This window comes from Asparagus officinalis, chromosome 8 (genome assembly GCF_001876935.1).
Source record: "Asparagus officinalis chromosome 8, Aspof.V1, whole genome shotgun sequence".
Lineage (NCBI taxonomy): Eukaryota > Viridiplantae > Streptophyta > Magnoliopsida > Asparagales > Asparagaceae > Asparagus > Asparagus officinalis.
Genome location: NC_033801.1, coordinates 58,831,640 through 58,845,874, shown reverse-complemented (window position 1 = coordinate 58,845,874; position 14,235 = coordinate 58,831,640). Strand labels below are relative to the sequence as shown.

At 43.7% G+C, this 14,235-nt stretch overlaps 1 protein-coding gene across 1 annotated transcript; it reads right to left on the bottom strand.

Moving 5' to 3' along the window:
- LOC109821275 lies at positions 1,137-1,661 on the bottom strand. The gene has a single exon (XM_020387460.1). It carries the CDS (start codon positions 1,659-1,661, stop codon positions 1,137-1,139), a length of 525 nt encoding a protein of 174 aa, XP_020243049.1.

Below are 14,235 nucleotides of genomic sequence, written 5' to 3'. Positions count from 1 at the left end.
TAATAGTATCAATAGTTAAAATAATTATTTAAAATATTCATTACAACTATAAATTAATATTTCACAGAATTAATAATTTAGGACTATATATTTTATTTATTTATTTATTTTTAAAAACTCATAACATTCCAGAAATTGAGAAAAATATTAATAAAATAAAGTTTAATATTTTAAATACTAGTAAAATTTATTTAAATACGTATAAAAAATTTACGGTTGTTACATCCTACCCCCCTTAAAACAAATTCCGTCCTCGGAATTAAGATAAGAACCCAAGGACAGATATGGAACGATATCCATAAGAAGAGGAGACAAGAAACAACGGGAAGCCCCAGAGTCAAAGAGTGATAAAGCAAGGACGGAAGAAACAAGAACATTGCCTATTATAGGAGGATGAAAATACGTCTAAGCATGCACTCATAAACAAATCCTATCATAATATCATCAAGCAATGCGAAATAAGGAAGTTCATACGCAATTAAAACTAAGAATAAACTATTCTTACCGGTGATAACTTGGTTGTTCTCCTTAGCTTCCACGGCCGTCATCATGAATGTCTGACGTGGTGGTTGCTGCCTTCGTGCTTCCTGATAAATCTGCTGCTGTGGAGGTAGAGGGCCTGCTCGAGGGTAGGGTCCGTGCTGAGCTGGAGCTGCTGAGTCTGATCGAGGTGGAGCTGGAAGAGCTACTCGAACTGGAGGTGGGGGCAAGCTGGCCTGCTGTCGCTGCGGACATTCCCGGTTGACATGATCAGGGGACCCACAGTTGTAGCACAGACGAAGACGCCTAGGGCACTCCTGCACCAATGGCTGGTTCTGAGACTGCACTCCAGGACGCTGATAAGGATGAGCCTGATGAAATGGCTGACGCTGAGAATGCTGCTACCTCTGCGGGTTCTGCTGCTGCCTCGGAGGGGGACGCTCGACATTCCGGGTCGGAGCTGCTGGTGTCCTGCTCTGAATCACGTGTGAGTCTTCAGGTTCCTTCTGCACGCTCTCAATCTCACGTGCTGCATCCAGTACTGCATCGTGCGTCGCAAGTTCTCTACCAGCTAGAGCAAACATGATATACTTATCCAGGCCCTTCTGAAACTGATGCCTCCTCATAGTAGGGTCTGTAACCAAGTGGGGAGCATATCAACTCAAGGAAGAAAACTCTGCCTCGTACTCATCAACTGTTCGCCCTCCTTGCTTAAGCTCCACAAATCTTCGCAAAAGCTCGTCCCGAGCTGACTGAGGGAAATACTTCCTGTTGAAATGGTCTGTGAAGGTATCCCACGAAATCGGTCTCTCCAAATGAGCTTTCTCTGCAGTCCACCAAATCCGAGCAGTGTCGGTGAGCTGAATATCCATAAGGTCCACCCATTCAGCAGGGGCAATACGGGTCACCGTGAGAATAGTCTCGGTGACCTTCAAGAACTCTTCTGCTGCTAAGGTTCCTTCAGCACCAGAGAAAGAAGGGGGCCGCATATACCGAAACTCCCTAACGCTAGACTCTGGACGAGGGGGAGGTTGGTGCTGAGGCTCCCGCTGTAGCTGCCCAGCTAGGTGCTGCTGATTGGTGACCAATCCCTGAATCATCGCCAGAAGTTGGTTTGGATCCACTTCGGGCTGCGGGGCACTGCTACTAGACGGGTTATCGTTACTACGAGTACCCACCATGATTCTGAAGGAACGACGATCAAAAGAAAAATTAAGGTTAAAATCAAATAATATATTTGGAAAATAGGAAATAAAACATAGTTATTAAAAAAATAGTATAAGAAATTAATTGTAACCTAAAATAATAATATAAGAACTTAATTGTAGTTTTTCGGCGAGGGCTCGAGCACGCTCGGCGGCGCTGGGTTCGTGGGTCGGAGGCGGGGACGAGCGTGGTGATGGGGTCGGGTTTCGGTGGTGGAGATGGGTTCAGGTGGCTTGAAGAGGAAGAGAGATGGAGATAGAGAGAGAAAGAGAGAGTACGGGTGTGATGGAAATAAGAGGAGAGAGAGAGAGAGAGGATTGGAGAGAGAGAGAGAGAGAAGATGAGCTGGATTTGAGATATTATTGGAGAGAGAATTTTATCACGGGAAATCAAGTGGGCAAGAATGGTATGAGAATAAACGTGATTATGAGGTGATTGGAGAGTGATTATGGCTGATTGGGAAAAGTATTTGGAAGGAATTCAATTTCAAATTAGAGGAAATTAAGAGGGAGAAGATTATGGCATATATTTGCAAGATATTCAGAAAAATAATATTAATTAACAACTAAATTTTCATATATTTGTATATGTACTAATGTACTAAGCTCAAATTTACATAAAAAAATTACTAATAGTATCAATAGTTAAAATAATTATTTAAAATATTCATTACAACTATAAATTAATATTTCACAGAATTAATAATTTAGGACTATATATTTTATTTATTTATTTATTTATTTTTAAAAACTCATAACATTCCAGAGATTGAGAAAAATATTAATAAAATAAAGTTTAATATTTTAAATAATAGTAAAATTTATTTAAATACGTATCAAAAATTTACGGTTGTTACATAGACAAGCTGCGTTAAGGTCACGGAAGTCAATGCATATCCGAACCTTACCGTTCTTCTTGGGAACTAGAACAATATTGGCTACCCAGTCCGGGTGTTGTTCCTCCCTAACAAAACCCGAGTCTATAAGCTTTTTAACCTCTGACTCAATCGCTTCCATGACCTCTGGATGAAACCGACGTTGCTGTTGCTTGACGGGTTTTGCATCCGGATCGATGTTGAGACGATGTGTGGCTACTTTTGGGTCTAGGCCAGGCATATCTTCATAATTCCAAGCAAAGACATCTATATATTCTCGGATGAGAGATATAAGGTCTTCTTTTTCGGATGATGATAAGTCTTCGGCTATAAAGATAGGCTTAGGGTTAGATTCATCTCCCATGTTGACCTGGATCACTTTATCTTCAGTGGGTGGTTCGCGTTGTTCGAAGCACATATCCCACAAAATGTTGAGGCGTTTGATCCAAGGATCGTCGGTGGATTCGATTAATCCTTCATCACCCCCTGCGTCTTCATCTAGATGACTAGTCGAAACCATGTTCACAGTTAGACTTTTAAAGAAAGGTCCAACACTGACGTTGGATTCCTAAGAAGATGTCCCGGATGAATGGTCCTGACGCAGATAATTACTGATTTCATTTTCTGAGGCTGATGGGGTTGTGACGTAGCCCACGCCTCTTCCGGTTTTTTGATAGTAGTCCGGAGGTTTTCCTTCGGGGGTGAGAGACATTCGAATCGGTGTTCGCCTTCCTTTCCCGAAGTTTAAACCCTGTTTTTCATTAAAGTTATACCCCATTCGTTTCATTAAGTGTATAGAATTGGGTTCATGGTAATAAAATTGAGGAATTCCATCATCTTCTTCCGAGCTTCCCTGTCTGAGTGGTGTGGGTTTAACTTTACCGAGACGGATTGGCTTTTGCCCTTTCTTTTTGGGTGGGACTTCGAAGAAAGCCTTTTGTGCATCTTCTACTTCTTCATCTGAAGTGAAGGATGACTTAATTGGCAATGTGAGGCATGCTTCTGCACACAATGTGTGCCACGAGTTGGTACCTGTATTATGATCATTCTCTATTTGTCCAGCTTTAAAAGATTCATTAGACAAGTACGCCAAAATAAAATCTTCATTAATGCACCACTCGCCCTCACTCGGTGCATTATTATTATTCTCGAATGGACCAATTACATTAAAATTCAACTCCCATGGACAATTCCCTTCCGGGTCTGGTTCGATATCTGCCTCATTACCACTGTCAATATCTTCTTTCTCTTGTGATTCCGAGTAGAAGACCGAATCTGTATGGATTACCACTGTCAATATCTTCTTTCTCTTGTGATTCCGAGTAGAAGACCGAATCTGTATGGAAGTTTTCCACTCCTCTGAAGGGGTATTTTCTCTTGTGATTCCGAGTAGAAGACCGAATCTGTATGGAAGTTTTCCACTCCTCTGAAGGGGTATTTCTCTGTAATCAGGGTTCGAACTTCGTCTTCATCATTGACATACTTCATGACCTGATGTAGGGTGGATGGGACAATGCGATTTGCATGAATCCATCGTCGTCCTAATAACATATTGTAGGATGTGTCCGCATCTATGATGTAACAAGTCACTTCGGACCTGAGATCTCCGATCCGACATCTGTGTTTGATCTTTCCCAGAGGCCGAGTGCTGTTAGCATTGAATCCGAAGATGGTAGTTTGAGTAGCATTCAACCGATGCATGGGAATCCCTAAAACTTGCATAACTTTGTATGGCATGATGCTGAGTGCCGAGCCTAGGTCGACCTGAACACGGCTGATTTCTGATGACCCGATGTATCCTGTGTAGTACAGGGGCCTGTCATGTTTATGTTTCACTTGCATATCTTCCTGAGTGAATGATATGCAGGGTATGCTTCTGGCTGCTTGTATACATTGCAGGCAGGACTGATCTTCAGACGCTTCAGGAATTGGAGTAACTTGAGTGATGAAGCTCTCCGTGTTCTTCAAAGCTTCAATCAGAGCTTCTCTGGTGGTTTTGGACAACTTCAAGAGCTCATAGAGGGTGATCCTAGCAGGTATGTTGGCTAGCTGCGCCATTATATTAAATTGGTAAGGGGCGCTCGTTTCGCCAAGATCTTGGTGAAGATTTTTGTTGAACCGGAGCTCTTTTTGTTTCCCTTTATCGACCGGCTTCTTTGGTACAGAACCCCCAGTGTCTTGGGGCTGTTCTTCAGCTTCTTGAACATTCTGATCATAGTTTCTCAAATAAGCTTTCCCTGACCGAGTATCAGGGTTGCCTTCTGGGTATGCCTCTAGGATGATTCTCTCTTTTTCTGAGTCAGTGAGAGGTTTGAGATGGTCATTATTCTCATTAACAGAGGGGCTAATCATGTTGGATGACTTAGCCTTGCTTCCTTTCTGCTTGGATAGGGTGTTTGTCCATTGCTGATCTTTAATTAGGTCAGGATGGACCTACATGATCTCTCCTTTTTGGATAGTGAGGGGTACTAACCCCCTGTCTTTCTGATTGTGTAAATCAGTATTTTTCAAGTGCATTTCCCCTTTATGGATGGGAATGACACCATCTGTAACAACTACAGGGAGGAAGTCACCAAACTGGACCGCAATCAAGTTAGTAGATACAGTCTTCTGCTCCGGCTTCAGGGTAAGTACATTAGCATTCACCAAATTTTGCAAGATGTCTTTGAACACAACATTTTCTGGTAGGATGTCCCAAGAACCTATGATAGCGACAGTAATTGGGGTCATCTATCTTCCCTGCTTCATCTGGTTTTCTGATTTTGAGAAGTTGCAATTTATTGTTCTAGGTGCTCTTTGTTGGTTCGGTGTTTTGCCTTATTTCCCTGATGGTGTACGTGCATCGGTATCGGCAGCTAACGTCTCCTTTCCTTTTGCCTTATTTCCCTGATGGTGTACGTGCATCGGTATCGGCAGCTAACGTCTCCTTTCCCTTGGAGCGAGGTGCATTGTTCTGGTTGCGCTGTTGTTGTGGCTTGAGTTGAGTAACTTCTTCAGCCTTGATCCGTGCAACAATCTCTTCGGCTTATTCTCCTTGAGAAACTAATTGTCTCCAGGAGCGACGTTCTGCCACTCCCATCTGAGCGAGGAGCTGAGTCTGCAAGTTGTGCCTGCAAGTTTCAACTAAGGTTGATTGAGTCATACCTGACGGGCATCGCAATGCCATGCTGCGGAATCTTTCCACATAAGTCTTGATAGATTCTCCCTTCTTTTGCTTGGTGGTGAGAAGGGTAGGAACTGAGACTTCTGTGTCATCTTTGAAGAATCTGGCTAAGAAAAGCCTTTCCAGATCTACCCACTTCTGAATGGATCCAGCAGGCAGTTTCATAAACCATTCAAAGACTACTCCCTTAAGAGTACCGATGAACAAACGGGTTAGGATGGCGTCGTTGGCTACCTCATCTCCGGTCTGTGACTTAAAGTAGTAGATGTGTTGGTTCGGCGACCCTGTACCATCGAAAGGTTGTAGAGTTGGGGCCTTAAACTTTGGCGGATAGGGAGCTGTATCCCATTCTACGGGGTAAGGCCGTATTACTTCTTCCTCGCGAAGCTCGCTTCTATTGGCGATTGCGTTAAGGCGGGCTTCTAGCTCATCCACTTTAGTTGATTGAGGATTCTGCTCTCTCTCCACGTCCATCTCGTTTTCGGAAGAAGACTCCAAGTTGTGAGTCTCCTGTTCTAAATTTTCAAGTACTTTCTGGTACTTTCTGCTTTCCTTTGGAGTTTATCCTTCGGGAAGATTTAGGTTTTTGGCCTTTCTCGGCGAGGAGTTGAGCCAACATATCCTTCATTTGGAGAAGGGTCTCTTGTTGTGTATGGAGCATAACGTGGTGTTCGTTGACTGTTTTAGCTAAATCTTCGGGGTCTCCAATCATGTAAACAGAGACTTCCCGTGCTACGACGGAGCTTGAAGATTGGGATTCGACGATTGCCGAATGTTCATCATCAGAAGTAATGCCTTTGGCCAGCTTTCTATAGTTAACTGAACGGATAGCTCCTGTCCGCGCCTGGGTGTGTCGATATACTCCTTCGAACTCGTCGCAAATTTCCCGAACGGTCGGGGAATGGCTTCTTTCTGATTCATAAGAATTGGGAGTGGCTGCTTTCCCTCTGCCAATCACATTAATGGTGACTTGAGGATATTAAACTTTAGAACTCTTCTTCTTCTGATGACGTTGTTGCTTGGTAGGTCTTGCGATGTCAGACAGTCTATCGAATACAGACCTACGAGGCTCAGGTGTACAACAGTGGCATTCGGAAAGGACTGTTGAAATAAGCCGCTCACAATGACATGAATGAGCTGCTCGTTGCGTTGGTTTTTCCTTAGAGAGTAATTCTCGCAGATCAGGGATTTGAGGGTAATTCTTCGTCGGAGATAAGACTCTCTGTCTTTGAGGAGGCGAGACTTGTTCCTGTCGGACATGAATCTTAAGCCCGTGTTGACTCCTTTGTTCTCTGTCTTTGAGGAGGCGAGACTTGTTCCTGTCGGACATGAATCTTAAGCCCGTGTTGACTCCTTTGTACTTGGCGGACCACATCGCGTTCTGAAACGCATGAATCTTAAGCCCGTGTTGACTCCTTTGTACTTGGCGGACCACATCGCGTTCTGAAACGCAAGGGTCACGTTGTGATTTATAAACACCAGGCTTTGGCCTACGTTTAATTAATGAAACAGACCCCTTGGGATCATGTTTTGTTTGGACGTACTCATGGGGCGCGTTTTTATCCTTAGCAGTGCTGTGTTTTGGATGTACAACGCACCGTTAAGGGTCGCGTTTAAGCTGTATCACTCGAGGCTTGTAGTTAGGCTCATTGCCGTGAAGCATGCATTCTGGAGTAGGAACGCAATTTTTGTGCGGGGCTTCGAGAACGCGATCCTCGCGTTGAACCAGGGATTGATTTTCTCGAAGATGCGCTCATCGGATGGATCTTCTCCGTCTTCGAGTGGCGTTCTTTTTGGCTTGTTTCAAAGCCTTAACAGCAGCGTCGTCGGCGTTAGTTGGGTGTTCTTCCGCCATAGGTCTCTTACCACCTATTGTACGTCGTGTCGATACGGGTGTAGAGTCTTCAACCAGCAGAGCTAGTTTAAGTTCCTGGCTGAAGGAGAGGGCTTTCTTCGGCTTCTCAACAACAGGTTGGATCTCTTTGGAGACTTTTTGGATGTTGTGCCTGGCCTTGGGGCTAAGCGATCCAGAGGAAAGAGCTTCCTCGTACTTGGCTTGATCAAACTCTACAACGAGAGTTTCAACGGTCGTTCCAGCGAGATGAATATCGGATTGCGCCACCACTTCTTCATCAGAGAAGCTAGTCCCCAGCGGAGTCTTCATATTTTGTTTGTGGAAAATTTTGTAGTAAGAAAATGATGAAAGAATTGCGTTTGATTTTATTCTCTCTAACTGCTTAGAAAAAGAATGTTTACAAATCTCTCAACTCTGGATTATAATTGGATTTCCTGATTACAAAAGAGAAGAGAATGATCTGGATTCTCTCCTTTGTTTAAATCTGGGTTCTTCACGGTGACGATGGAGTGCTTCCTTCGAATGCTTGCGTCGAACTTGCTCTCTGTTGACGATCCAAAAATCTCAATTCGCTGGAACGAATGACTTGTCTGGTTGATAACTCTTGACGAGTCTTGTGATTCAGAATGAGTAACAAACTCTAATAAGAAAAGAGTTGTTTGAACCGAAAATAATTCGGTTAATAAGCCAAGTATCGAATATCTAGAACTCTTCAACTTGTTGAAGATCGTTGCCTCTAGATTCTCTTCTCCAAATCCGATCCCTGGATCTCTCTCTCTCTGAATCCCCGAACTCTGTTGAGTTTGTTGTTATTTATAGGGAGATTAGGGGTATAACTGCCCCCATAATCCACGCCCAATTGAGGGTTTAGTCGCCTTATTAATCGGTTGTAACAACCCACGTAAACCACTCCTCAGATCGTGGGTGAGAAACGGTTTCCAAAACTGTATAGATCATGTTTGAATAAGTCAGAACCATGACTTGCGTTCTAACTTGAACGCAGTATTTGGGAGTGCGTTCCACAGTGATTTGGAGCTGTGTTTGAAGCGGCTGAAGCTGCGTTCTGCAGCGGTTGGAGCTGCGTTCTGTATCGGTTGGAGCTGCGTTCTGCAGCGGTTAGAGCTGCGTTCTGCAGCGGTTAGAGCTGCGTTGTGTAACGGTTGGAGCTGCGTTCTATAGCGGTTGGAGCTGCGTTCTACAGCGGTTGGAGCTGCGTTCTGCAGCGGTTGGAGCTGCGTTGTGCAGCGGTTTGAACTGCGTTGTGCAGCGATTGGAGCTGCGTTGTGCAGCGGCTGGAGCTACGTTGTGCAGCGATTTAAACTGCGTTGTGCCTTTATCTTTATATATGGATGACACCAATGATCATTCGAGAAGGCCCTATTCAGACCATTTGTGACAATTGAGGCGCATCTCAATAATGCTCTATCAACTGCGGGTCACGATCTCCACTAAGACCTCTTTGCATGGTTTTAACCATGCACTTCTCAGCATGTCGAATATTTGCCCACAGTTCTCTAGATCTTCCTGCTTTTCTAAAATTATTACACTGCTCATCAGCGCCTCTAATAGTTGCTAATATAATATTAGTCATGTTGTTGTCCCAGCCATCAAGATCAATCATCTCAAATATAGGGCTGTGTTGATAGTTGAGGATGCAATGATTGCGTTGCTTTGACTTTTGGAATGCAGCCACTTGTGTTTTGACCGTAGGGGTGAATTCTTCCTCTTGTTGACTTGTAATTTCTTCTTAATCCATAGGGAAATCCTTTGATTACAGCTTTCCTTTGGTAATAAGAAAGTCATCTGGTGGAGACACTACGAGTGTCTCGGCCATGGCCGAGACACTGCGAGTGTTCGCAGGCCTAAAAAGCCGTTTTATGTAGTTTTGAGCTGTTTTCGCCCGTTAACCACCTGGGTTTGTTCCAACTGATCTAATATTATCCAAGAACGTGATAAAGTGGTTATAACTAAAAATAAGAGTGAATCGGTCATTCTTATCTAAAAACGAAGGTCCTGAAGCCTATAAATACAATCCTAGGGCCTTCATTTGCACAGATCTAAAATTCTTGTGCCTTGGCGAAGTCCTGCTGGGGAGAGATCAGATCGAGTTCTTCGACATAAGGAAGAGGAGTTCGTCAGATCCATAGCCCAGTTCCTTCCCTTGAGATCGTACCTAGCTGTGATCTCGAGAAGAGTGGTTATATCGCTGTTGCCGAGATAATTGCTTCGGTTTCTTGATTCCTTCACGAATCAACGAAACTTCGGATTGATCTGATCGCTTGGTAGTCCATGGATATTAACGTCCCCGACATAGACAAAGATCTCACACAAGCAGCGGGTGATAAACGTCCGTTGCATTTGTTTAAGAAGAGTTGTAATTTTCTTTATTTTATTGTGTAGGGAGATCTTGTAAAAAGATGAAACTTTTAAACTTATTGTAACAACTAAAGCTGTAATGAGTTACACAATGAAAACATCAACTTTCCACCTAAATATGCTGGTGACCATAGTAGGAGCCAACAATCTTGCTGCCGAGGCTGTCGTGCCGCAGCAGTCGATCAAGATTCCCGTAGCTGAAGAGGTAGAATCGAGTTCGACCAATAGAAGTTCGAGGAGTATGTCTCCTCCTCCTCCTCCAGATCCGCCTCTCCTCATAAGTGCAGGAAGATCTCCTCCTCCCGAAAGATCCGCTGGTCTTCAGATTTGAAGACCCAAGAAGGTGATCTCCCCGCTACCATTGCTATAGTTGTACCTCGCAACGATCCATCAGCGTCCGATAAAGCCAAAGCGGTAAATCCGAACACCGCCTCCATTAAAGAGTTGACTGCTGAAGGTGTGCCAACTTTATCGAAGAGAGCTCGTCAGAGGCACCGTCAACATCTCGCCCTCTAATTTGCTAAGGCTTTGTAGCAAGTGGATGAGCTCCACTACCAAGCGGATCTGAAGTCCAGGAGACACCAAATGGCTAAACCATCGCCACAACAAGATTTGGAAACATCCTCCCAACCACCTAATAATGAATGAGTTCGTGTCAAACAGAACCGTTCCACTCTTAAGGAGCGCATTTAGAAGCGTCGCGCACTTCTTGCGCATGCCCAGATCCTTGTGCGAAAAGCACAAGAAATGCAAAAGGAAGAGGTGGTTAAGAGATCACTGAGATCCAAACAAGTTTGGATGCCAAACACCAAATCAGCGCCTAAGGCAAAAGTAGACGACGCTGCTCCCCAGCCTTCGTCAACTTTGGATCTCGCTCCTCCTGCCACCACACCTTCGGTAAAGCCCTACGGTGACGTAGATGTCTCCAAATTTAGAATTCTTCTGAATGATCACATTGGTCCTCTACCCGAAGATCAAGGCAAAGCGCATGTTAAGGAACACCTGGGACCGCTGAAGGAATCCCCGAGTAACCATCCAGATTGGGGGTTGTAAGCGACCTCCTAACAAGCTGATTCCTACGACCACCCGCTTAGGGTGCGTGCACAAGACTAGGGGCCCGCTAAGATTTCACCTTCACACGGGTGTGATTCTAAACACGTGACTCCTGTTAACGCTAATAAAGTGTTACCTATTTAGAAGAAGACGCATCGAACAGATGACAACGTTACACCTGAAGAATCATGTAAACAGCTGATAAGTTGCTCCGACCATAATGTCGATAAGTTGTACTATCAGGCTAGGGGTAAGTCTCAAAAGAGGAATACCCCAGAAACACACTCTCACTGTCTATGTGAGAGATTTATCCGGGCAGTATTATTAGAATGTAGCTGCCCTAAGACCGCTCCATAGAGGGTCTCTGTATTCCAAAGTCTTTCCCCTGAAGCGTTAAAACCATGGTTGACAGGGGGTAAGTCAAGGCATTTCCGTAAAAGAAATTCAACCGGTCAAGATAACGAATTCCTTGAAGTCACTATCAACATGGTTGACAGAGGAAAGTCTGCGATTGTTTCAAACGGCTCTAATCCTGACTTTTCTCTGGGAAGAAAAGTCAATTTAGGAATAGCCCAACAGATGTCTTGGTTCCAGCTAGAAGCTATCAAACATATGGTTGACCTAAGGATGCATGAAGGACTGTCTTCAGAGGAAGAACTTTCAGATACTTGCTCCGCAATCGCCTGCGATGACACAATGTCTAGCGTGGGACAAGCTCGGGAAGTATTCATGATTAACACCAAGCAAATAACCAAAATCATCGAGGATACTTTGGCTAAGCAAAAAGAGAACTTCAAGTTCGAATTAGAAATGGCTATGTTGCGGATGAAGGAAGAACATGACCAATAGATTCGGGCTCTGTCCAATCAACTTGGTGAATCTAGCCATCGCAACATTGCTAACCGGGCACGTGGCGATTCAGACATGGACGAACACCTCAATGTAGATAACCCTCCTGTTGACCAAAACAATGAGGGTGGCCCCACTAAAGACAACAACACTGGGGGTGATCCCATCGAAGATGACAATACCGATGGCCGCGTTGTTCCTCTTAGAAATCGTCCAAAGCATGATACATACGAGGACAAAAAGATGAAAGACATCGAGAGCAAAATCAATGCTCTGATGTCTGCTTGAGAGGTGAAGAAGATCGATATTCCATGTCCTTACCTGAGAGAGTGGGAATCGATCCCGTACCCGATGAAGTTTAACCTGATCAACTTCACGCAGTTCGATTGGAAGGGCTCTCCCACTCAACATCTGATCTACTTTAAGTCCCACTTGGGCATGATTTCTGGCAACAAAGCCTTGATGGTTTGGTCATTCGTGGAAACCCTTCGCGGGGTTGCCTTCGATTAGTACCGCCGTCTCAAGCCTGGAAGCGTCAACAGCTAGGATGACATGGAAAGCTCATTTCTCGACAATTACTTTGATGATGACACTGAGATATCAATCAGGATGCTCTTTGAGGAGAAACAGGAAGACGAAGAGACGGTCGACGACTTCGTCAAGCACTTCTGAAATAAGGTGATGAATTGCTGAGATCCAGTCACAGAGGACTTCATCCTCCAAACCTGTCATAACAACCTGTCTATTGATATCTTGGAAATTATGGGAGTAGCATCATCCAAGACTTGGAGAGAGTTGAAGGAGCGCGCAGAGCAGGCCGAACGCTTCTTTAGAAGGAAGAAAGCTGAGAGAAGATAACCAACAGCTAACCCTCCAAAATCAAACTTCACCTCTCGTGGAAAGGGGAAGGCACCTGTACCAGCTTTTGATGTTAATCAGACGTCACAGCAGCAACCCCGAATACAGCAAAAGACTTCGGATCCGAGACTCAAAAAAAGAGTACTTCTTCAAGGACGAAGGCGTTCCAGCTATTTTTGAATCCCTCCTCGAAAACAATAAGATCAAGCTACCACCTATCATAAATCAGGAGGAAGCTAATAATACTTCGGATCCAAAGTACTGTGTGTACCACAGGAGGATCCTTCATCCCACCAAGGCTTGTTTTGCCCTCAAGAATAACATCTAAATCTTGGTTGAAGCTAGTGTCATAACGCTAAATTAATCTGTATCAAGACTCCGAAGAGTATAGGAGTATAAACTGCTTCTCAATCCTTCGATAAGTATAAAAGGTTAAACTGCTTCTCCCATTCCTCTAACAGGTATATGGGGTTAAACTGCTCCCTGCCTACTCCAACAGGTGTATGAGTATAAATTATTTTCTATCTTTGACGGGAAGTTCCTAGAGAGTATTACACATAATATTCTTAAGGATAACCCGATCATTCAACTGAGTATAATGATAGACCTAGTTTCGCAAAGAAAGATGGAGTGGATAATTCATGTAATGAGAAGTTTCCAGAAGAATGTTACATGTAATATTCTAAGGGATAACCTAGTCATTACAAACAAAGTGATAAACACTAAACTCCCGCTGTTAAAGTCCTGACATAGCACTAGAAATTTTAATTCGAACGGTCTATTACGATTGTCAAATCCCCTTTGTATCAAGATCTCATCATTTGACATCAAAAACCCCCACTGAGTGATTCGTACAAGTCAACACTCCCACTGTGACTTATACTTTTACTCCCACTTAGTCAAAAATTTAAACAGTTAGGACCACAACCAAAATCCCCTTTAATTCTTTCCATAAAACAAGAGGTCCGCAAATTGAATGATCAAACATTTAAACAGTTAGGATCGCTCAAACCCCTCATTTGGTCAAACCTTCCTACAATTAGGACCAAAACCAAAATCTCCTCTCGATTCTTGCCATGAACGAGATGTCTACTTTCAAATCGAGCGATCAAACATTCCTATAATTAGAGTCACCTTAAACTCTCGCTTGGTCAAACATTCCTACAGTTAGGGCCAAAACCACAATTCATTCTTGATAAACGAGAAATTCACCTTTAGTTCGGTAATAAAACCTTCCGATAGTTAGGATTATTCGAATCTTTTGATTCTCGGAGTGGAAATCCCACTCTTAGTTTCACTCTTCAGATTCTCGAAGTGAAGATCCTACTTTAAGTTTCCTTTACAACTAGAGATAGAATGTAAAATTCTTCCTTTCCAGCATCGGGTTCATCTTTGCCCCAAAAGAAGACACTACTTTTTAACTCTCAAAATCCGTGCCTTACACGCGTGGGGAATTTTATCCCGAATCCTAAGTAGGGATAAGTCAGCACCTAATACGCGTTTGTTTGCGTCGAAAGTTGT